The sequence below is a fragment of the Bombus vosnesenskii genome, unplaced genomic scaffold (genome assembly GCF_011952255.1).
Source record: "Bombus vosnesenskii isolate JDL3184/JDL3185 unplaced genomic scaffold, Bvos_JDL3184-5_v1.1 scf7180000013950, whole genome shotgun sequence".
NCBI lineage: Eukaryota > Metazoa > Arthropoda > Insecta > Hymenoptera > Apidae > Bombus > Bombus vosnesenskii.
Genome location: NW_022883303.1, coordinates 87,624 through 109,684, shown reverse-complemented (window position 1 = coordinate 109,684; position 22,061 = coordinate 87,624). Strand labels below are relative to the sequence as shown.

Below are 22,061 nucleotides of genomic sequence, written 5' to 3'. Positions count from 1 at the left end.
GTCCAGATCAACTCCTCGGCTGATCTCTCCTCTGATCATTCTCCCGTGATAGCAACAGTCAGTTCAACAATCATCGAGAATACACCTAATGGTTCCATTCACAACCAACACACCAACTGGCAGCTCTTCAGAGAAGTCTTTACACACTCAGCCTTCACCCCACTAAAAACAAAGGAAGATATCGAAGCAGCCACGGAATACTTAAACACGAGCATAATAAACGCAATCCGCCTCTCCACACCGACAAAGCCATCTAACAGCAAACAAGAATATCCCCAATACATACTAAAAAAAATAGCAGAAAAACGTAGACTAAGAAGAGTATGGCAGACTCATAGAACACCGGAGGACAAACGCAAACTTAACAACGCAACTAGAAAGCTATCCAGAACCTTAAGAAACTATAAAAACGACTGTTTCCATAAATACCTCGCCAGCTTATCCCCCACAGCCGACGCCAACTACTCACTATGGAAGGCCTCCAGGAAACTCACACGCCCCCCACAAATAATCCCACCTATCCGCCGTCCGCAAGGTGGACGGGCGCGAAGGCCTATAGAAAAAGCCGACCTGTTTGCAAAACACCTGTCAAAAGTATTCAAACCCCATTCCCCCCAAGCCGCCGCGGACGTTACTGAATACCTTCACACCCCCTTCCAAATGTCTCCTCCTATCGAACCCTTCTCCTCTGCTGAGACTATAGAAACAATCAGTCGCCTAAACCCCAAGAAAGCAGCAGGACACGACCTAATAGGCAATAGAGCAATCAAGGAACTTCCCATAAAAGGGATAGCACTCATCACATCGATTTTTAATGCTATCCTTCGCTTTGAACACTACCCTAAGGCCTGGAAAATCTCATTGATTACCATCATCCCTAAACCCGGTAAACCGATATACGAAACCAGCTCCTATCGCCCAATCAGTCTTTTACCTACCCTGTCCAAACTATTCGAGAAGATGCTCACGAACCGACTCCTTCCAATCCTAGAGAACTTGAAAACACTCCCAGATCACCAATTCGGCTTCCGGAAACATCATTCTACAGTAGAGCAAATCCACCGCTTAACTCATACGATCAGCCAAACACTCGAAAAGAAAAAATATTGCTCAGCGGTTTTCCTAGACATCCAACAGGCATTCGATAAAGTATGGCATGAAGGGCTACTATACAAACTTAAAAAGATCCTACCCCACCCCTACTACTCCATCCTAAAATCTTACCTAACCAATAGACAATTCATGGTTAAATACCTAGACGCCACTTCCGCAACATTCCCAATAGAAGCCGGCATACCCCAAGGTAGTGTCCTCGGACCCCTACTGTACTCCATCTACACTGCCGACCTACCTATATCAAACGATATAACAATAGCGACATTTGCAGACGACACAGACGACGGTAATAGCCTCATCCACTCTCCAGCGAAGTCTCGACTCCATGGAAAAGTGGTTTCACAAATGGGGCTTCAAAGTCAACGAAAAGAAATCCTCACATGTAACCTTCACGCTCCGAAAACAAACCTGCCTCCAGGTCACCATCAACAATGCAACAGTTCCTAGCAGGGACACAGTCCGATACCTGGGCATGACCCTGGACAGGAGACTAACGCGGAAGACACACATCTCAGATAAAAGGAAGCAACTAAAGGACAAACTAAAAAAACTCTATTGGCTCACGGGCCGACGCTCCAAACTAAATATACAGAATAAAATTACCCTCTACAAGACCGTAATAAAACCTGTCTGGACCTACGGAATCCAACTATGGGGAACAGCAAGTAACTCCAACATTGAAATACTCCAACGCTTTCAATCGAAAACGCTAAGGTCCCTAATTGACGCACCTTGGTATGTAACCAATGAAACAATACACCGCGACCTCAAGATACCCACCGTCAAAGAGGAAATAGCAAAATATAGCGACAGATATAGCAAAAGAATCAACAAACACCGAAACCCCCTAATCACTGGACTACTCGATACGATGGACCAGATTTGCAGGCTGAAGAGGCACTACCCGCTAGACCTAAACGTTAGATTCATTTAATTATCCAAATTAAGCATATGCACTAACTTATAATACTTATAAATTATACCTATCTATAATAAGTATTAACTTATTGTAAATAAACAGCCATGTCACTGCGCCACGCCAGAAAAATTACTGAAAATTCTCAACGCGAGAATTGATTGTAATTTCAACAAATAAATAAAAAAAAAAAAATATTTGAAAAGTTCCAAAGACAGAAATTTGATAGAGATATTACATATACAAGGTGTTCGGTAACTGAAAATACAATCCAGCAATTCTAATCGTAAATTTCGTATTGAATTGATTCAACTTCCACTTGTGCTCTTGTATCCATAAATATGAGTGTTACAAGTTAAGACTGTGAGCACCGTGATACGGTATTTTATGAAATACGGTTGCAACTGTATCAGCAGATATGCTACCGAAAGCGATGCAAAGTAAGGGATCCTATGATAAGGTTAGGATTATTGTCTGCGAGGATGAATCTGATGCGAAGTCATAGCAGCTCTAGGAAAGGTCACGCGCGAGCTGTTACGTCGCGTAACACTCTACCTAGACCAGGCCACACACCGCGGGCAAGATGGCAACCAGATGTCTTCGGATACTCACTGCGTACCCTCAATAGTCTCAAGTATCTTCCATAAATCTTAGGAATTTCCTAGCCGAGGTCCTTCAAACTGAACAAACGCCTGTTTCCGAAGCATTTCTAAAGACCTTTGTCTACTACGGCTTGACAAGGGAAAGTTGGTTTTTCTCACGTATGATGCAACTTTCCTCCCACTAACCACTTTCTCTCGAGGGCGGTTAAGACCCTCCGTTTAACCAATTAACAACGAAGACTATTTCCCTCACTCACTTAGCCAAAATCGTCACCAACAAATCCAATGGTTCCGTGCGCTAGACACACCCATCCTTAGCTTTCCTCCGCCACAGCATCGTCTCCGAACATCACTGATTTTACATCCTTCGAACAATCAACATCCTTCGACCGGGTTTACACCCGAAGATCAGTCTCAATCAAGCATCTCGTCAAGCGGTCAACAATTCGAATACAGTGAGTCGACAAATCCATCAGTATACGCGATAATCCGTCTAGAGACTCAGGTCGCACTCATTCGTAGTCATCTCATAGCAAATATTCATTTTGTGTTACACCAAAGTTGTTGGTTTGTGAAAATATATAATAACCTGTTAGCAGCAGCGTTATCTTTAATTTAACTACCCTTATTATCCTAACAGAAATAAGAGATCGAGCGATTCGCGGCATCGATTAGCAAATCGTAACGGGAATTTACCACTCCCGTTGGCGCGCTTCTTCGAGATCGTGTCTCCCCACGAACGTGCGAAAACACGAGCGCCTCTGGCGCAACAAAAAGAAGCCCAAGGAGGTGAGTTCTAAGTTAACGAACAAACTCGATCCGAAATCCGGATGTAAGTATAATTATGTATTTTCTAAGTACGCATGCCATGTGGAATTATCATAAACAGTTATAAATGATAATCGGTAACCATGATATTTAATCAATGAATTTGTTGTCAAAACTGTTTTGCACGATCAAAACATTTATTTCGCCGCTCCAAAATTCACACTACGGAGAACCGCAAAGAAAGATGCATGACATTATTAAAATTCCTTACGGAACGGTACAAAACTCCGAAGATTATAAGAATATCAAGATAGAATGCGTGCACCAACTGGAAAGAATATGCATTGAACAGGAAATGGATAGAGAGTACTAGATTTTACAGACACTAAAATTTGCAGACGATCAATAACTACATATTTATGACAGTTTAAAATCTCGACGAAAAAATAAGTATTATTTCCGAACTAAATATAACACAAGTAAGTACTTGCACGATAGTATTTTGACACGTGTATTTTATCGTCGTCGTTCGCAAACAGTTTCAGGAGTCAAAGTCGTCGCAGATCGGCGATCTGCGGACGATCCCGCGAACAGCTGCACGTCAATACGAAAAAGTCTATATAAGAATGTCGCGAATTTCATAAATAGCCATTAGTTATTTCATTACTTCATGACGGACTATAAGATATAAGTACCTAAGATTACTGGGTACAGCTAACACTCAACAGATACATGTAAAAAAGGGAAGGAGAACAAAACGTTCATCAGATGCACATTGTCAACAGTAACAGCATTTATGTACAATTCAAATGACAAATAAAAAATATAGTGGAAGTGGATTGGATTAGGGCTCTGGCAAGGTCTCGTATGTAGCCACTTCACGCGGTAAAAACTGCCAGCTGATATTTGTTTTCAGAAATTAATCTGTAGAAGACGATGCCAAGCTAAAAACAGCGTAAGGCGTCGTAAAATGTATACGTACCAGTTTTAATTATGTAATAAACATATCTAGGCTAAGTCTATTGTACGCACTTTACGCACAAAGACGTCCTTTTTTATATTTAAAGGGAAAATATAAAACTCCGTTTTCTAATCCATTTCTTTATTAAATAGTATGATCCATTTAATAGAGTGTCCAAAGTTCTATTCCATAAAACATTCCTACATACATCTTGATTTTACCATATTGCATTAAGATTCACAATCGTTCTGATGAGGTCATCGGTTCTAACATTCCTTTGTATAAATGGTAATAACCTAATAGTAATAATAATGTAGATACAAAACGTTAATCGCATATCTAACAACATATGTCTTCAACTACTCTGATACTCGCAAGGTAGGAGTAACACACTGATTTTTTCGCCATTGTACATTGATATAATGATGTGATCAGGCGTGAAGTTCATTAAAATCGGCATGTTACAGCATCTAAGTAATGACTAACTGTGAGTCAATCCCGCTGTGTGAAAATAAATCCCGTGCCGTGTGGTATTACCGTGATTTCCGGAATCTGCAAACAGTATTTCTATGAATATTGAAGTTAATCATTACCAGTAAAAATAATAACGTTCACATAATATTGACATATGATCTTAATTGAGAAAGGAGAAATTCTATCATTCTATAATCATCTATCATCCTATAACAACAAAATGCTTACTTCCACATATTATAGAAAAAAATATAAAAATTGTATGCATAGAAAGAAATAAAAGAAAATATCAAATAGGTAAAATAAAGGAACATAAGTAAATAGAAAAACAATAAAATAGGAAAGAACATAATTCAATAATCAACTGTATAAAAAGGGTTATCTATCTCTATAGTTGTTATACGAATTATATGAATTAATATAACGACGGCGTAAATAATATTTTTTTATACAGATCTTATATTAGGAACGAAATAAAATGAGTACAAATGCGGGAACGTCAGAACGAAATTGGCATAAAATGTGTGTCGATAATCTTACTAAGAGACGTTACAGTGTGTATGTGCTTGTGAACAGATATTTTATGTATACATACCTCGACCGTTTCCGGTGTTCCTAACGCGTAGATCACTGCTTCGGCAATGTCTTCAGCTTTTAATATAAAATTATTGCTCACGACATCTTGGACACTTTTTGCCATATCCGTCATCACAGCTCCGGGGCTGATGTTCTATTAAAATATACAGATAAAAAGATGTGTGTATTATTTATTCTTATAGTATGTGCATGCTTATATCTGATTATTCAGAATTACGTTAATAAAAAATTATAGACAATTTTGTTGAGCCAATTTTAATTATAGAAATAACAACGATATCTATCAACGCCATCTGTTAGATTTAGGTTTTAAATGTTCCCACAACTTCGAAAATTTTCATTTTCTTGTCTGTACGTATGGACTAACGATGACATTAAATAATATACTATACATATGTAAATAACGAGCTGTTACCGTGATTTTGACGTTCAGCTTGGCTGCGATTATTTCGTGACGGAGTTCTATCCCTAGAGCTCTTAAACCGTATTTACTAGGACCGTACATGCCGATCGGTATGGCTATACCTTCAAGATGTAATCCGGCAATGCTATAAATATGCTTCATATTAAAAAATGTAATAATTTAATCAAACTGTCTGTGAAAAATTAGTATAATGGAAGACAGTATAGTTTAATTTCTACGAAATCACGGAATTTAATGAATCTTTTTGTAGTTCTTCGCAATAACGTACAAACTACGAAAAAATGAGCACAGACATTTTGCTTGTTTTCATATTTTTTATCTATTTCGGATGTCTTGCATATATCGATAGAAATTCGATCGATTGAAGAGATTGTGGAATGTAAAAATCTAGAGATACACAGTGACATTGACGTATTGCTGAATTTATTCTATATATAAAATCTTAGTTTGGTAAATCAATCTATTAGGCTGTCCCAAAAGTTTGTTTCGTTTTATAAAGAAGTAATAAATGTACAACATTTCTTGTTTTATATTATTTTATCGAATTATGTATCATGCTTTCTATTCCATTGGAACATATGAACAACACATGAAAATAATATTAATTCTTTATAAAACGAAAGAAACTTTTGGTACAACCTAATATATCTGGAAGAAATGCAAATATTCTTTATTTTTCCCGGCCTTATATTGTATTCAAGACACACTTGTTTCCGTTTACTTCGTGCCTGATATGTCTATTATAACTTTTTTAATAATTCTAATAATATGCTAGGGGAAGTGTTTCATGAATTCAACTCAAGTTTGCTCTAGAATGAAATAAATATCATTTGAAAAACGATAGTCTTTATATTATTTAATTATTTCAGAAATAACATGTAATTCAATAAATACGTAAAATGTGCATATAAAAATATATTGGGCAAAAAATTAAATTCAAACGAATCGAGTTTATTTGGTAGTGTTCAATATAAAAGTTATATGTTTCATTTTTGTTTCTCCGTTTGTAAATAAAAGATGAAAACTACTTGCTTAGATTAACAAAAAACAATTAAGATTTGAGAGGACAAACGGAACGATAGATTCTTTGGCATTTTCCACAGATATATTTATTCGACGCTGCCATCAGTAAATTACGGAGGAAATATATTCTTATGTAATACATGGAGTTACCTGGAGATATTAATTATATGGCCGCAAGCGTTGCATTTTTTCATAGCTTTTACTGCTTCTCGTGCAAAAATTGCTGGTGCTATCAAGTTGGTATCAATGACTCTACGGTATTCTTCGGTTTTTGAGTCTGTAACGGAATATTTACGATTAATTATTACAAACAGAAATGTATTTATGAATATTATTATATATCCAAGCTATTATTAGTAAGAGTAATTAAATGTAACAGTTGGGACATGTAAGAATCAACGTTTAGATAAAAAAAACTTCAATTTCGCGAGTAAAACTGTATTATTTATGTAATATTTGACATTTGTAACATTTACATTTAAAAATAATGACTAGGAAAGCATTATTCTTTTGAAATAGTAGATATTGTAGGAAAGCAAACATCTGGACGCAAACAAAATTTGAATTTTACTTGAAAAGATCGGTCGAATATAGCGAACACAATTTTTTTGTATCAGATTTCATTTTCCTAAAAATTTTTCGAATATTTCTTAAACACGTGTAACAACTTTTTTATCTGATGAATTTAGAAAATTTGGAGCAAGAAAATCTCGATCAGAACATAACTAATGCACAGCGAAGTTTTGATATAGCAAAGCATTTTTAACACAGCATAAGTGCTAATCGTCAGCTACATATCAGTGATAATTAATAGATAGCGATTTTTCAGAATAAATACCACGCAGAGATTGCAACAAGTGAAAATCACATAGCTTGCAAAATAAAAGGATCCTATTTGTTTTGTTCGTATGGTTGAATTTCTGGTCTAACATAACAAAAGTTGTAATGCTTATGTTTTAATGCAAATGTATATAAATACTCCTTCCGCGTACTATGATACGCCTTCAACAGTAAACCGATGACATGAAGATTAATCTAATCAAGCACGATAATTCAAAGGAATTATTGTATTCACTCGAGCGGTTGTACTGATAACGAAATTGTAATTTTCTTGAAATTTTCCACACAAGTGACTTCTCTGCTAATACTGAAGAAATCTGGGACACCAACTCCACATCAACACTATTTGTCCAACGAAAGCTTTCCTACTATAGATAGTAGATAAACGAATCTAGATTAGTGTAACCATTTTACACCTGTAGCATAATAATGTAACCTATGATTACTGGCAATACTTAAAAAGAAAGAAGAATAGAGAAAAAGGAAAATTCAAATCGAAGCATATTCGTAAAATACCATATATCGATGTGAATAAATATTTTTACCGATGATAGGTGTGGGACTAAGAACTCCAGCATTATTCACTAAAATATCAAGGCGACCAAACTTTTCGTCGATCCATTTGAACACCTTAAGAATATCTTCTTCGTTCGTTACATCGCACTCGATCGGAAAAAATTTATCCTTTCCAATTTCTGCTGCAGCATCCTGAAGTTTGTCTATTCTTCTTCCCAAACCAACTATTTTAATGCCATGGGTAGCCAGAGCTTTCGATATCGCGAGACCGATTCCTCCGCTCGAACCGCTCACAAGTGCTACTTTTCCAATCCAGCGATTCATCATTCGTATTGTCGTGCTACAAAGTCACTACGCGTGGAAGTATTCCGTTGTAGTTTAAAAAGAGATTTCAGACTCTTGCCCCTACCAGTCGCAGCCACTTGAGACGTCTCATAGCAATTACCTAGCATGCAATCTACAGAGTGCTCAGTTTCAATGCAACGAGCTAAATATCTCAAAACACAAAGTAAAAAATACATAAAGGTGTAATACGAAAAATATAGAAAGTTATAGAGAAGCTGATGTTGCGATTCTGGTAATGATCGCGATTATATTTTCTTTATGAAGTATATTCGATACAGGAATTATAACTATAACTATAGCTATACGTCCGCTCCCCTCACCCCTCCTCCATAGTTGCATTAGTCAGTGCAAACATTCGAATTACATTGCGTAAAGATACGCAATAATAAATATCTATAGCGATTAGAATTAATGAGTGTAATTCCTAGTTAGTTACTAATGTTTAGGAACAAACATTGTCGCAAAAAAGTAACAATATCAAAAATAGCTCTCTATTTTATACCATCTCGAAAAGCTATTCTAGCCAAGTGATCGTTACATGTATTTGCTTTAAATAGCTGACTCATGTTTAACGTAACTATTACATGTACTACACCCGTAAAATAGTGATGATAATTGCCAACTCATGATGAGTTGGCAATTACGATTTCTTTCAAAAATTTTTCTGCTCCGAGCGCGTTTCTTATATGTTTTAACTGAGAAGAATGATGGGTACATGTTGATGTTACTTTATAATAAAACATTTACTTGAAATCTTGGATAGTGGATCCCATCATAGTATCCAATTAAGATCGCAATATTTTCCAAAGTGGCAATTCTTCGATTAATGACATAACATTCAAGCGGAACTACCAACGAAGGGTAAGGTGAGGAGATTAAATATTGTAGAATTACCACTTTGTTACTTTGTTAATGATGAATAGACCGCAGATTTGTATGTATTTATGAAAAATTTCGAGATGTAAAAACACACTTTATCTAATATTACAAACCGCTTATCTTGTTACATACAAATTCTGCCGATTACTTAGATACACGCAATTTTAGCAATACTACTTGATTAGCTTTATCAATTTTGCTGATAGACATATCACCGTTGCAGCGCCACAATGACGCAAATACGAAACGCTATTTCAGGATCCGAAAGAAAATTTCATTTAGTAAAGCTTGTAATTAGGTAACAATGTATATGTTATATGATATTAAGATAAACAATATTTTTTGCCTTCTCTAGTTACTCTTAAGTATGTCTGTGTAATTAACATTCTTATCGTTACTCTTACGAAGTACGATAGCCAACAACGAAATTTTTTTTTTTTTTTTTTGTTTAAAAACTGAACGAGATTGATCCATAAGCTGCGATACGAAAGGTACACAGAACTCACTGGGCATTATTTTAAACATGAGATCGTGTCGCTTGTCACACATTTTTTTTAAGTCTATGTTATAATCGTTTTACCTTGCACTAGTGTTATTTTACATTACTTTATATTTTGTACTTTACTACAATAGCCATACTGTATGTTTCATACATAATTCGGTCTTATAATTCTAGCTTAAGGTCGTGAGTATACAAAAGAACCGTAAGAGATAAGTCGTTCGATAGGCAATAAGCGGTAAAGCGGCAAATCGAGCACGGCTGAGCAGCAGAAAATAATTCAAACCTATATCATTGACTAAGTCGCGTCTGCGGATTTATTGTATGTAAGGAATAAGTCAAATGGCAGTTAAGCGACGAGTGTCTATTCGCTTAGCGATGCCACGATCTATAACTTTAATTTATTTTATGACGCCCAAACATCTTTTGCTGCTTGTCGTTTTTTACTCATCACGACCACAAAACGCTATTCAGTTTTAAGTCCCCAACAACGAATATTTCCATAAAAACATAATTGAAATTATAAAACTGTTATACTGAAAATATTAGGTATGTCTGAGACAGAGAACTTGTTTATCTCAGAATTGGCAAATTTGCAGTTAGATCGTTATTGCCTTGGAACGAAGATATCTACATATAATGTAGATGGTACATCACTCCCGACAAGAATGATTAATTAAATCTTATTTTTCGTCTACGATTTATCCCAGTTTCATTTGGAACAGAGTTACATCTCAACTAATTGCGAGAATTACACTACATAGTTGGATTGATCTGAAATTTCATGAAACTTCAAGTCATGCTGAATGGCTACTCTCCGTTAATTTATTTCATTGATCTATGCACTTAGTATAAATAGAATACATAGCAAGAAACAGAGTATAATTATCAATATAAAAAATATACATATATTAAACGCGTTGCAACGCATGTCACTGCATGCGTTACGATTGAAAATTATATTTTATATATTTCTCACATTAACTTCTATAGCCACATTTAGCTTGACGTTGATAATAATTATGCCTATGTAAGCTGTTAGATACTATTCGTTTTGGGCATTATATAAAATGCGATACATATACGATCAATATGTACTTGTGGTGCTCTATTCTGATGATGATTTTTATCTATATATATTATGCATTTACAGCCTATATAATATATATAGTACTAATCTGATAACAATGACAGTCCTCCTAAAGCAATACTCTTAAAAAAATATCACCAATTGTGATTTATACAAAAATATGTCAAGACCCTTGAAGATAATTACAATGTCTTCATCTTTCTCCTTGATCCCTATAACATATAAGACTAGTAGTACCCTAGAAAGTTTCATATAGTTAGAGGAAAAGTTTTCCGCTGGATCTTTTGCAAATACATAACAGGATTTCACTCGCTTCATAGGGATCACTAAATAATGGTCATATTTAAAAGCACTGGAGTTGATTCTGTAATGAAAAAAGAATACATGCATGCGTGTAGTATCGTGGACGAAAGGCCTAAGAAATATCGGGCGAACTATGAACAATGTCGCGAGAGCCGAGGCGCCGTCGGGTCCATCAATGTGTCATCGGTCTTTTCAAGTGCATAGTTTCGTGGAAAAGACCTACGTGACCCTGGCCACGAGCGTCTGCAGAACACGTGTGCGGTGGGCCTAGGAAAAAGACAACAGAATGCGGCAACGGCCAGAGTGTGAGTCGAAAAGCAGAGAGTGCGAGTCGAGGAGCAGAGTGCGAGTTGAGCGGAGACGGAGGTTGCGAGTGGCGTTGCCGAGAGAGTGTGGATTGCGCTGTTTTCTGTACGTTTGGTGTGAATAGTTCAGGTTGAACAACAATCGTCTTTTTCTGTCTGATTAACATCTCTATTGTCCACTCTTTGTAAACACATTATATCACGATATTACATATTTTTGGGGGCCCCTCCGGGATTGGACAAGACAGAAAACGAAACGGTTTAACAGAGCTATTCGAGCTAGTTGTGAATTTACCGGTACGCGGTGCGGTAAAAGACGATATCGTTGACGGTTTAAGTTTGTGTAGTGTGAAAAATGGCAAACGTCGGGGACGAACGATTGTCGGGTGAAGAGGGTTCGACGCTGGAGGAGCTGAGGAGTAAGCTCGCGCGAATGAACCTCCCTATATCGGGTGCGAGGTCAGTGCTGATTGCAAGGCTGAATCGGGCGTGTAGGGCTGGACAATCGTATCGTAAGGGATCGACGGGCGGTGAAGAGCTAACCGGTCAACGAGATTTAGAAAATGTACAGAGAGCTGAGCGTGATTGTAACGAAGATGAAGATGTTGAGAAAATGAATACGAAGGAGTTGAAGGAGCGCCTCGCTAGTTTGGGTTTAAAAACAACGGGAAGAAAAGTAGAATTACGCGCACGGCTACAAGCGGCCATGGATGGTAACGACATATCGTCGGAAGAAGAAAGCGACGACGAAAGTGAGGATGAAGATGACAAGAAAAACACAAGAGGATACAAGAGAGATACGCGAAGGGTGTATCAGGACCGTGATGAATATTGTCGAAGGGCATGCGTTGGTTCGACACTGAGTTTTAGAGACGTCGAAGATGCATTAGAGTCGTTTAGTGGCGACAAAGGTGAAAATGTCGAACGATGGTTCGAGTCGTTCGAGGAAGTCGCTGATACGTGCATGTGGTCGGATGGGCAGAAGGCAGTCTACGCCAGGAAGCTGCTGAAGGGATCAGCGAAAATATTCGCGAGCTTCGAGTGTCATGCCAGAACTTGGCATGAGTTGAAGAGGGGGCTAGTGAAAGAATTTTCGAGGAAAGTCAACAGTAGGCAAGTACATCAGAAACTTGAAGAAACAAAAAAGGAGAGTGATGAAGCATGTTTGGCTTACATGTACCGCATGCTCGAAATAGCCAGCCATGTGGACATGGAGGAGGAAGCAAAGGTGGAATACATAGTGGATGGAATAATAGACGACGAGAACAATAAGGCTGTATTGTACGGCGCTACGTCAATCAAAGAGTTGAGGAAGAGGTTAGTGATGTACGAAGAGCAGAAGAGTCGCAGAGCAAAGTCGATTGTGAAGCCGGCTAAAACCCAGAAGAACGGGAAGCCCAGTCAATCTGTAGACGCAATGAAGAAAAGAAGATGCTTCATTTGCGATAGTGAGGATCATCTAAGTGTTAAGTGTCCGGAGAGGGGAGAAGGTGTTAGGTGTTTCGAGTGCAGCGGATTTGGACATATTGCAGCGAGGTGTACGGCACGGCCGAAAGAGACTTGCGTAGTGTCAAGATCCGAAAAAGGGAAGTATGTGAAGGACGTGTCGATAGATGGCTGCAGGTTTGTCTCGTTAGTGGATACAGGTAGTGACTTTACGTTCATACGAGCGGATGAGTATGCGAGGTTAGGATCACCACCTCTGGGAAACTGCAAACTTAGGTTTGATGGTTTTGGTTCCGCTGGCAATAGTACCTGGGGCGAGTTTACAAGGGTAATGACGGTCGACGGGTACGACTTTACTGTCATCCTGCATGTTGTCTCGAATAAGGTAATGACAAGACACAGTCTACTCTTAGGTACCGATTTTTTAGACCAGGTAGAGTTGCGAGTCAAACGGGGCGAGGTGACATTTTTACGACTCGACGATCAGACCGACGGTCACGAGGACGCGCCGGATGTACTGAGGGTAAACGCGATAGAACAATCCGACGAGATCGACTTGTCGCATGTACGAGAACCTCATTACCGTGAAGCCATTCGGGATATTATTAAAGGGTATAGGCCGGAGAAGAAGAGAGACGTCGGGATAACCGCGAAAATAGTTCTGAAAAGCGACAAACCGGTAGCGCGAAGACTGCGAAGACTGGCGCCGTCGGAAAGAAAGGAAGAAGATGATCTGATGGAAGTGTGGACAAACGAGGGTGTCATCAAATCGTCAGACTCGGAGTATGCGAGTCCGATAGGTATAGTTAGAAAGAAAGATTTGTGTGTGCGTGTGGCTAGATGGGCCTTGTTACTAGGCGAGTTTAAGTATCAGGTGTGTCATCGGCCGGGGAAAAGTATGCAGCATGTAGATGCTCCGAGTAGGAACCCCCTGCCGAGCACTATGTATGTAACGGAGAGTGAAGACGGGCTGATTGCACGGTTGAGAAGGGCACAGAACAAGGACATTGAAGTCCGTAGGATTTTGGACGCCGCAACGTGCAGTCAGGCCGATGGGCAGGTAGTAAGAAACAATATTTTGTATAAGGAGTGTAAGGACGATGTGCTAATAGTAGTATCGAAGGCGATGCGGGCTCAAGTAGTCAGGCAAGCGCACGAGCGTGGGCATTTCGAGGTTACCAAAACAGAAGCTATGGTCAAGAAGGACTTCTGGTTCAAGGGGTTACGCGAAAAGGTCGAACACGTGGTATCCAACTGCCTTGACTGTAGCCTAACCGAACGAAACATAGGTAAGCTAGAAGGGAACCTGCGAAATTACAAGAAAAGAAGAAAGCGTGCGAAGCAGTACCGAAGCAAGGACCCGCACACACCTCGATTTTATGAAACCTTGGGTCCTAAACGCCGAAAGTGACGCATCTGATGACAGCGAGATAGAACGCAACATCTGAGGGCAGATGTTATTGCAGGATCGCCGAATGTAGTATCGTGGACGAAAGGCCTAAGAAATATCGGGCGAACTATGAACAATGTCGCGAGAGCCGAGGCGCCGTCGGGTCCATCAATGTGTCATCGGTCTTTTCAAGTGCATAGTTTCGTGGAAAAGACCTACGTGACCCTGGCCACGAGCGCCTGCAGAACACGTGTGCGGTGGGCCTAGGAAAAAGGCAACAGAATGCGGCAACGGCCAGAGAGTTAGTCGAAAAGCAGAGAGTGCGAGTCGAGGAGCAGAGTGCGAGTTGAGCGGAGACGGAGGTTGCGAGTGGCGTTGCCGAGAGAGTGTGGATTGCGCTGTTTTCTGTACGTTTGGCGTGAATAGTTCAGGTTGAATAACAATCGTCTTTTTCTGTCTGATTAACATCTCTATTGTCCACTCTTTGTAAATACATTATATCACGATATTACATGCATATATTGAACTGTTTGCATATTAACCTCTATCATATTTCATACATAGACACCAGAAGTATTCAAGTAATGCCTACTGAGATATTTCACTTTTTGTTTATTCAAAACGTGATAACGTGTCTTTTAATCGATTAATTGAGACTTATCTCGTAACATTTACTTTTCATATTTGAAAAGTTCCAAAGACAGAAATTTGATAGAGATATTACATATACAAGGTGTTCGGTAACTGAAAATGCAATCCAGCAATTCTAATAGTAAATTTCGTATTGAATTGATTCAACTTCCACTTGTGCTCTTGTATCCATAAATATGAGTGTTACAAGTTAAGACTGTGAGCACCGTGATACGGTATTTTATGAAATACGGTTGCAACTGTATCAGCAGATATGCTACCGAAAGCGATGCAAAGTAAGGGATCCTATGATAAGGTTAGGATTATTGTCTGCGAGGATGAATCTGATGCGAAGTCATAGCAGCTCTAGGAAAGGTCACGCGCGAGCTGTTACGTCGCGTAACACTCTACCTAGACCAGGCCACACACCGCGGGCAAGATGGCAACCAGATGTCTTCGGATACTCACTGCGTACCCTCAATAGTCTCAAGTATCTTCCATAAATCTTAGGAATTTCCTAGCCGAGGTCCTTCAAACTGAACAAACGCCTGTTTCCGAAGCATTTCTAAAGACCTTTGTCTACTACGGCTTGACAAGGGAAAGTTGGTTTTTCTCACGTATGATGCAACTTTCCTCCCACTAACCACTTTCTCTCGAGGGCGGTTAAGACCCTCCGTTTAACCAATTAACAACGAAGACTATTTCCCTCACTCACTTAGCCAAAATCGTCACCAACAAATCTAATGGTTCCGTGCGCTAGACACACCCATCCTTAGCTTTCCTCCGCCACAGCATCGTCTCCGAACATCACTGATTTTACATCCTTCGAACAATCAACATCCTTCGACCGGGTTTACACCCGAAGATCAGTCTCAATCAAGCATCTCGTCAAGCGGTCAACAATTCGAATACAGTGAGTCGACAAATCCATCAGTATACGCGATAATCCGTCTAGAGACTCAGGTCGCACTCATTCGTAGTCATCTCATAGCAAATATTCATTTTGTGTTACACCAAAGTTGTTGGTTTGTGAAAATATATAATAACCTGTTAGCAGCAGCGTTATCTTTAATTTAACTACCCTTATTATCCTAACAGAAATAAGAGATCGAGCGATTCGCGGCATCGATTAGCAAATCGTAACGGGAATTTACCACTCCCGTTGGCGCGCTTCTTCGAGATCGTGTCTCCCCACGAACGTGCGAAAACACGAGCGCCTCTGGCGCAACAAAAAGAAGCCCAAGGAGGTGAGTTCTAAGTTAACGAACAAACTCGATCCGAAATCCGGATGTAAGTATAATTATGTATTTTCTAAGTACGCATGCCATGTGGAATTATCATAAACAGTTATAAATGATAATCGGTAACCGTGATATTTAATCAATGAATTTGTTGTCAAAACTGTTTTGCTCGATCAAAACATTTATTTCGCCGCTCCAAAATTCACACTACGGAAAACCGCAAAGAAAGATGCATGACATTATTAAAATTCCTTACGGAACGCCACAAAACTCCGAAGATTATAAGAATATCAAGATAGAATGCGTGCACCAACTGGAAAGAATATGCATTGAACAGGAAATGGATAGAGAGTACTAGATTTTACAGACACTAAAATTTGCAGACGATCAATAACTACATATTTATGACAGTTTAAAATTTCGACGAAAAAGTAAGTATTATTTCCGAACTAAATATAACACAAGTAAGTACTTGCACGATAGTATTTTGACACGTGTATTTTATCGTCGTCGTTCGCAAACAGTTTCAGGAGTCAAAGTCGTCGCAGATCGGCGATCTGCTGACGATCCCGCGAACAGCTGCACGTCAATACGAAAAAGTCTATATAAGAATGTCGCGAATTTCATAAATAGCCATTAGTTATTTCATTACTTCATGACGGACTATAAGATATAAGTACCTAAGATTACTGGGTACAGCTAACACTCAACAGATACATGTAAAAAAGGGAAGGAGAACAAAACGTTCATCAGATGCACATTGTCAACAGTAACAGCATTTATGTACAATTCAAATGACAAATAAAAAATATAGTGGAAGTGGATTGGATTAGGGCTCTGGCAAGGTCTCGTATGTAGCCACTTCACGCGGTAAAAACTACCAGCTGATATTTGTTTTCAGAAATTAATCTGTAGAAGACGATGCCAAGCTAAAAACAGCGTAAGACGTCGTAAAATGTATACGTACCAGTTTTAATTAAGTAATAAACATATCTAGGCTAAGTCTATTGTACGCACTTTACGCACAAAGACGTCCTTTTTTATATTTAAAGGGAAAAATATAAAGCTCCGTTTTCTAATCCATTTCTTTATTAAATAGGATGATCCATTTAACAGAGTGTCCAAAGTTCTATTCCATAAAACATTCCTACATACATCTTGATTTTACCATATTGCATTAAGATTCACAATCGTTCTAATGAGGTCATCGGTTCTTACATTCCTTTGTATAAATGGTAATAAGCTAATAGTAATAATAATGTAGATACAAAACGTTAATGGCATATCTAACAACATATGTCTTCAACTACTCTGATACTTGCAAGGTAGGAGTAACACACTGATTTTTTCGCCATTGTACATTGATATAATGATGTGATCAGGCGTGAAGTACATTAAAATCGGCATGTTACAGCATCTAAGTAATGACTAACTGTGAGTCAATCCCGCTGTGTGAAAATAAATCCCGTGCCGTGTGGTATTACCGTGATTTCCGGAATCTGCAAACAGTATTTCTATGAATATTGAAGTTAATCATTACCAGTAAAAATAATAACGTTCACATAATATTGACATATGATCTTAATTGAGAAAGGAGAAATTCTATCATTCTATAATCATCTATCATCCTATAACAACAAAATGCTTACTTCCACATATTATAGAAAAAAATATAAAAATTGTATGCATAGAAAGAAATAAAAGAAAATATCAAATAGGTAAAATAAAGGAACATAAGTAAATAGAAAAACAATAAAATAGGAAAGAACATAATTCAATAATCAACTGTATAAAAAGGGTTATCTATCTCTATAGTTGTTATACGAATTATATGAATTAATATAACGATAGCGTAAATAATATTTTTTTATACAGATCTTATATTAGGAACGAAATAAAATGAGTACAAATGCGGGAACGTCAGAACGAAATTGGCATAAAATGTGTGTCGATAATCTTACTAAGAGACGTTACAGTGTGTATGTGCTTGTGAACAGATATTTTATGTATACATACCTCGACCGTTTCCGGTGTTCCTAACGCGTAGATCACTGCTTCGGCAATGTCTTCAGCTTTTAATATAAAATTATTGCTCACGACATCTTGGACACTTTTTATCATATCCGTCATCACAGCTCCGGGGCTGATATTCTATTAAAATATACAGATAAAACTATGTGAGTATTATTTATTCTTATAGTATGTGCATGCTTATATTTGATTGTTCAGAATTACTTTAATAAAAAATCATAGACAATTTTGTTGAGCCAATTTTAATTATAGAAATAACAACGATATCTATCAACGCCATCTGTTAGATTTAGGTTTTAAATGTTCCCACAACTTCGAAAATTTTCATTTTCTTGTCTGTACGTATGGACTAACGATGACATTAAATAATATACTATACATATGTAAATAACGAGCTGTTACCGTGATTTTGACGTTCAGCTTGGCTGCGATTATTTCGTGACGGAGTTCTATCCCTAGAGCTCTTAAACCGTATTTACTAGGACCGTACATGCCGATCGGTATGGCTATACCTTCAAGATGTAATCCGGCAATGCTATAAATATGCTTCATATTAAAAAATGTAATAATTTAATCAAACTGTCTGTGAAAAATTAGTATAATGGAAGACAGTATAGTTTAATTTCTACGAAATCACGGAATTTAATGAATCTTTTTGTAGTTCTTCGCAATAACGTACAAACTACGAAAAAATGAGCACAGACATTTTGCTTGTTTTCATATTTTTTATCTATTTCGGATGTCTTGCATATATCGATAGAAATTCGATCGATTGAAGAGATTGTGGAATGTAAAAATCTAGAGATACACAGTGACATTGACGTATTGCTGAATTTATTCTATATATAAAATCTTAGTTTGGTAAATCAATCTATTAGGCTGTCCCAAAAGTTTGTTTCGTTTTATAAAGAAGTAATAAATGTACAACATTTCTTGTTTTATATTATTTTATCGAATTATGTATCATGCTTTCTATTCCATTGGAACATATGAACAACACATGAAAATAATATTAATTCTTTATAAAACGAAAGAAACTTTTGGTACAACCTAATATATCTGGAAGAAATGCAAATATTCTTTATTTTTCCCGGCCTTATATTGTATTCAAGACACACTTGTTTCCGTTTACTTCGTGCCTGATATGTCTATTATAACTTTTTTAATAATTCTAATAATATGCTAGGGGAAGTGTTTCATGAATTCAACTCAAGTTTGCTCTAGAATGAAATAAATATCATTTGAAAAACGATAGTCTTTATATTATTTAATTATTTCAGAAATAACATGTAATTCAATAAATACGTAAAATGTGCATATAAAAATATATTGGGCAAAAAATTAAATTCAAACGAATCGAGTTTATTTGGTAGTGTTCAATATAAAAGTTATATGTTTCATTTTTGTTTCTCCGTTTGTAAATAAAAGATGAAAACTACTTGCTTAGATTAACAAAAAACAATTAAGATTTGAGAGGACAAACGGAACGATAGATTCTTTGGCATTTTCCACAGATATATTTATTCGACGCTGCCATCAGTAAATTACGGAGGAAATATATTCTTATGTAATACATGGAGTTACCTGGAGATATTAATTATATGGCCGCAAGCGTTGCATTTTTTCATAGCTTTTACTGCTTCTCGTGCAAAAATTGCTGGTGCTATCAAGTTGGTATCAATGACTCTACGGTATTCTTCGGTTTTTGAGTCTGTAACGGAATATTTACGATTAATTATTACAAACAGAAATGTATTTATGAATATTATTATATATCCAAGCTATTATTAGTAAGAGTAATTAAATGTAACAGTTGGGACATGTAAGAATCAACGTTTAGATAAAAAAAACTTCAATTTCGCGAGTAAAACTGTATTATTTATGTAATATTTGACATTTGTAACATTTACATTTAAAAATAATGACTAGGAAAGCATTATTCTTTTGAAATAGTAGATATTGTAGGAAAGCAAACATCTGGACGCAAACAAAATTTGAATTTTACTTGAAAAGATCGGTCGAATATAGCGAACACAATTTTTTTGTATCAGATTTCATTTTCCTAAAAATTTTTCGAATATTTCTTAAACACGTGTAACAACTTTTTTATCTGATGAATTTAGAAAATTTGGAGCAAGAAAATCTCGATCAGAACATAACTAATGCACAGCGAAGTTTTGATATAGCAAAGCATTTTTAACACAGCATAAGTGCTAATCGTCAGCTACATATCAGTGATAATTAATAGATAGCGATTTTTCAGAATAAATACCACGCAGAGATTGCAACAAGTGAAAATCACATAGCTTGCAAAATAAAAGGATCCTATTTGTTTTGTTCGTATGGTTGAATTTCTGGTCTAACATAACAAAAGTTGTAATGCTTATGTTTTAATGCAAATGTATATAAATACTCCTTCCGCGTACTATGATACGCCTTCAACAGTAAACCGATGACATGAAGATTAATCTAATCAAGCACGATAATTCAAAGGAATTATTGTATTCACTCGAGCGGTTGTACTGATAACGAAATTGTAATTTTCTTGAAATTTTCCACACAAGTGACTTCTCTGCTAATACTGAAGAAATCTGGGACACCAACTCCACATCAACACTATTTGTCCAACGAAAGCTTTCCTACTATAGATAGTAGATAAACGAATCTAGATTAGTGTAACCATTTTACACCTGTAGCATAATAATATAACCTATGATTACTGGCAATACTTAAAAAGAAAGAAGATTACAGAGAAAAGGAAAATGCAAATGCAAATACAAACATATTAGTAAAACATATGTATTTTAACATAACTTAACATAAATATTTTACCGATGATAGGTGTGACACAAACAACTCCAGCATTATTCACTAAAATGTCTAGGCGACCAAACTTTTCGTCGATCCATTTGAACACCTTAAGAATATCTTCTTCGTTCGTTACATCGCACTCGATGGGGAAAAATTTATCCTTTCCAATTTCTGCTGCAGCATCCCGAAGCTTGTCTATTCTTCTTCCCAAACCAACTACTTTAATGCCATGGCTAACCAGAGCTGTCGATATCGCAAGACCGATTCCACTGCTGGAACCGGTCACAATTGCTATTTTACCGCACCAACGATTCATCATTCTTGTTAGCTCACCGCAACGTAACTGCGAATGAAGGCATTGCGTTACTTTATATGAAGATGTGGACGCACTGACCTTGATTTCTACCAATCAGTGTTCACTCATGTTATGTCGTTCCAAGTAAGTACTTACGTAATACAGTACATTTCATACAAACGTGTATGTAATGATCTTCAATTAGCAGGACTCGTACATGAAATACAACTAGTTAAATATCTCGAAATAGAACGTGCAAAATACAAAAGGATGTTTCAGTTGCAAATTATAGAGAGACAGATAATGCGATCATGTAAACTATAAATCATAGGTATAACTATAGCTTCATACAATCAGTCCCCCTCCTCCTTCAACAAGTTGAGTAGTCATGATTAATCGATGTAAATAATCAAAGCAATCCACTACAAAGACAAGTACTAGGTATCTACAGCGGCTGCAGTTGCTAAGTACAAACTCTAATCAATTATCGATGTTCAGGAACGAACATTTGTCGAAATGAAAGGCTAGTTTTATACCTCCATTTATGGTATTCTTTATA

At 37.2% G+C, this 22,061-nt stretch overlaps 3 protein-coding genes across 3 annotated transcripts; 1 reads left to right on the top strand and 2 right to left on the bottom strand.

The window, feature by feature from the left end:
* Window positions 1–4,761: 4,761 nt before the first annotated feature.
* LOC117239358 (farnesol dehydrogenase-like) lies at window positions 4,762–21,538 on the bottom strand. The gene is made up of 6 exons (XM_033504846.1): window positions 21,503–21,538; window positions 8,267–8,540; window positions 7,032–7,158; window positions 5,850–5,982; window positions 5,433–5,567; window positions 4,762–4,915 (listed from the first exon to the last, which is right to left on the bottom strand). Exons 1-6 carry the CDS (start codon window positions 21,524–21,526, stop codon window positions 4,856–4,858), a joined length of 753 nt encoding a protein of 250 aa, XP_033360737.1. The 5' UTR covers window positions 21,527–21,538; the 3' UTR covers window positions 4,762–4,855.
* LOC117239356 lies at window positions 12,337–14,557 on the top strand. Its single transcript, XM_033504845.1, has 2 exons — window positions 12,337–12,631; window positions 12,671–14,557. Exons 1-2 carry the CDS (start codon window positions 12,365–12,367, stop codon window positions 14,513–14,515), a joined length of 2,112 nt encoding a protein of 703 aa, XP_033360736.1. The 5' UTR covers window positions 12,337–12,364; the 3' UTR covers window positions 14,516–14,557.
* On the bottom strand, window positions 17,711–21,547 carry LOC117239359 (farnesol dehydrogenase-like). The gene is made up of 5 exons (XM_033504847.1): window positions 21,229–21,547; window positions 19,981–20,107; window positions 18,799–18,931; window positions 18,382–18,516; window positions 17,711–17,864 (listed from the first exon to the last, which is right to left on the bottom strand). Exons 1-5 carry the CDS (start codon window positions 21,524–21,526, stop codon window positions 17,805–17,807), a joined length of 753 nt encoding a protein of 250 aa, XP_033360738.1. The 5' UTR covers window positions 21,527–21,547; the 3' UTR covers window positions 17,711–17,804.
* Between the last annotated feature and the right edge of the window lie 514 nt (window positions 21,548–22,061).

Coding starts and splice junctions, on each gene's coding strand:
- LOC117239356 (XM_033504845.1), top strand. CDS start 12,365: ATGGATGGTAACGACATATCGTCGGAAGAAGAAAGCGACGACGAAAGT. Junction 12,632..12,670: donor CTGATACGTGCATGTGGTCG/GATGGGCAGAAG, acceptor AAGCTGCTGAAG/GGATCAGCGAAAATATTCGC.
- LOC117239358 (XM_033504846.1), bottom strand. CDS start 21,526: ATGATGAATCGTTGGTGCGGTAAA. Junction 8,541..21,502: donor TGAATCGTTGGTGCGGTAAA/ATAGCAATTGTG, acceptor TGGATTGGAAAA/GTAGCACTTGTGAGCGGTTC. Junction 4,916..5,432: donor GAACACCGGAAACGGTCGAG/GTATGTATACAT, acceptor TACTGTTTGCAG/ATTCCGGAAATCACGGTAAT.
- LOC117239359 (XM_033504847.1), bottom strand. CDS start 21,526: ATGATGAATCGTTGGTGCGGTAAAATAGCAATTGTGACCGGTTCCAGC. Junction 20,108..21,228: donor TTGTGTCACACCTATCATCG/GTAAAATATTTA, acceptor ATTCCGTTACAG/ACTCAAAAACCGAAGAATAC. Junction 18,517..18,798: donor AGCTGAACGTCAAAATCACG/GTAACAGCTCGT, acceptor ATATTTTAATAG/AATATCAGCCCCGGAGCTGT.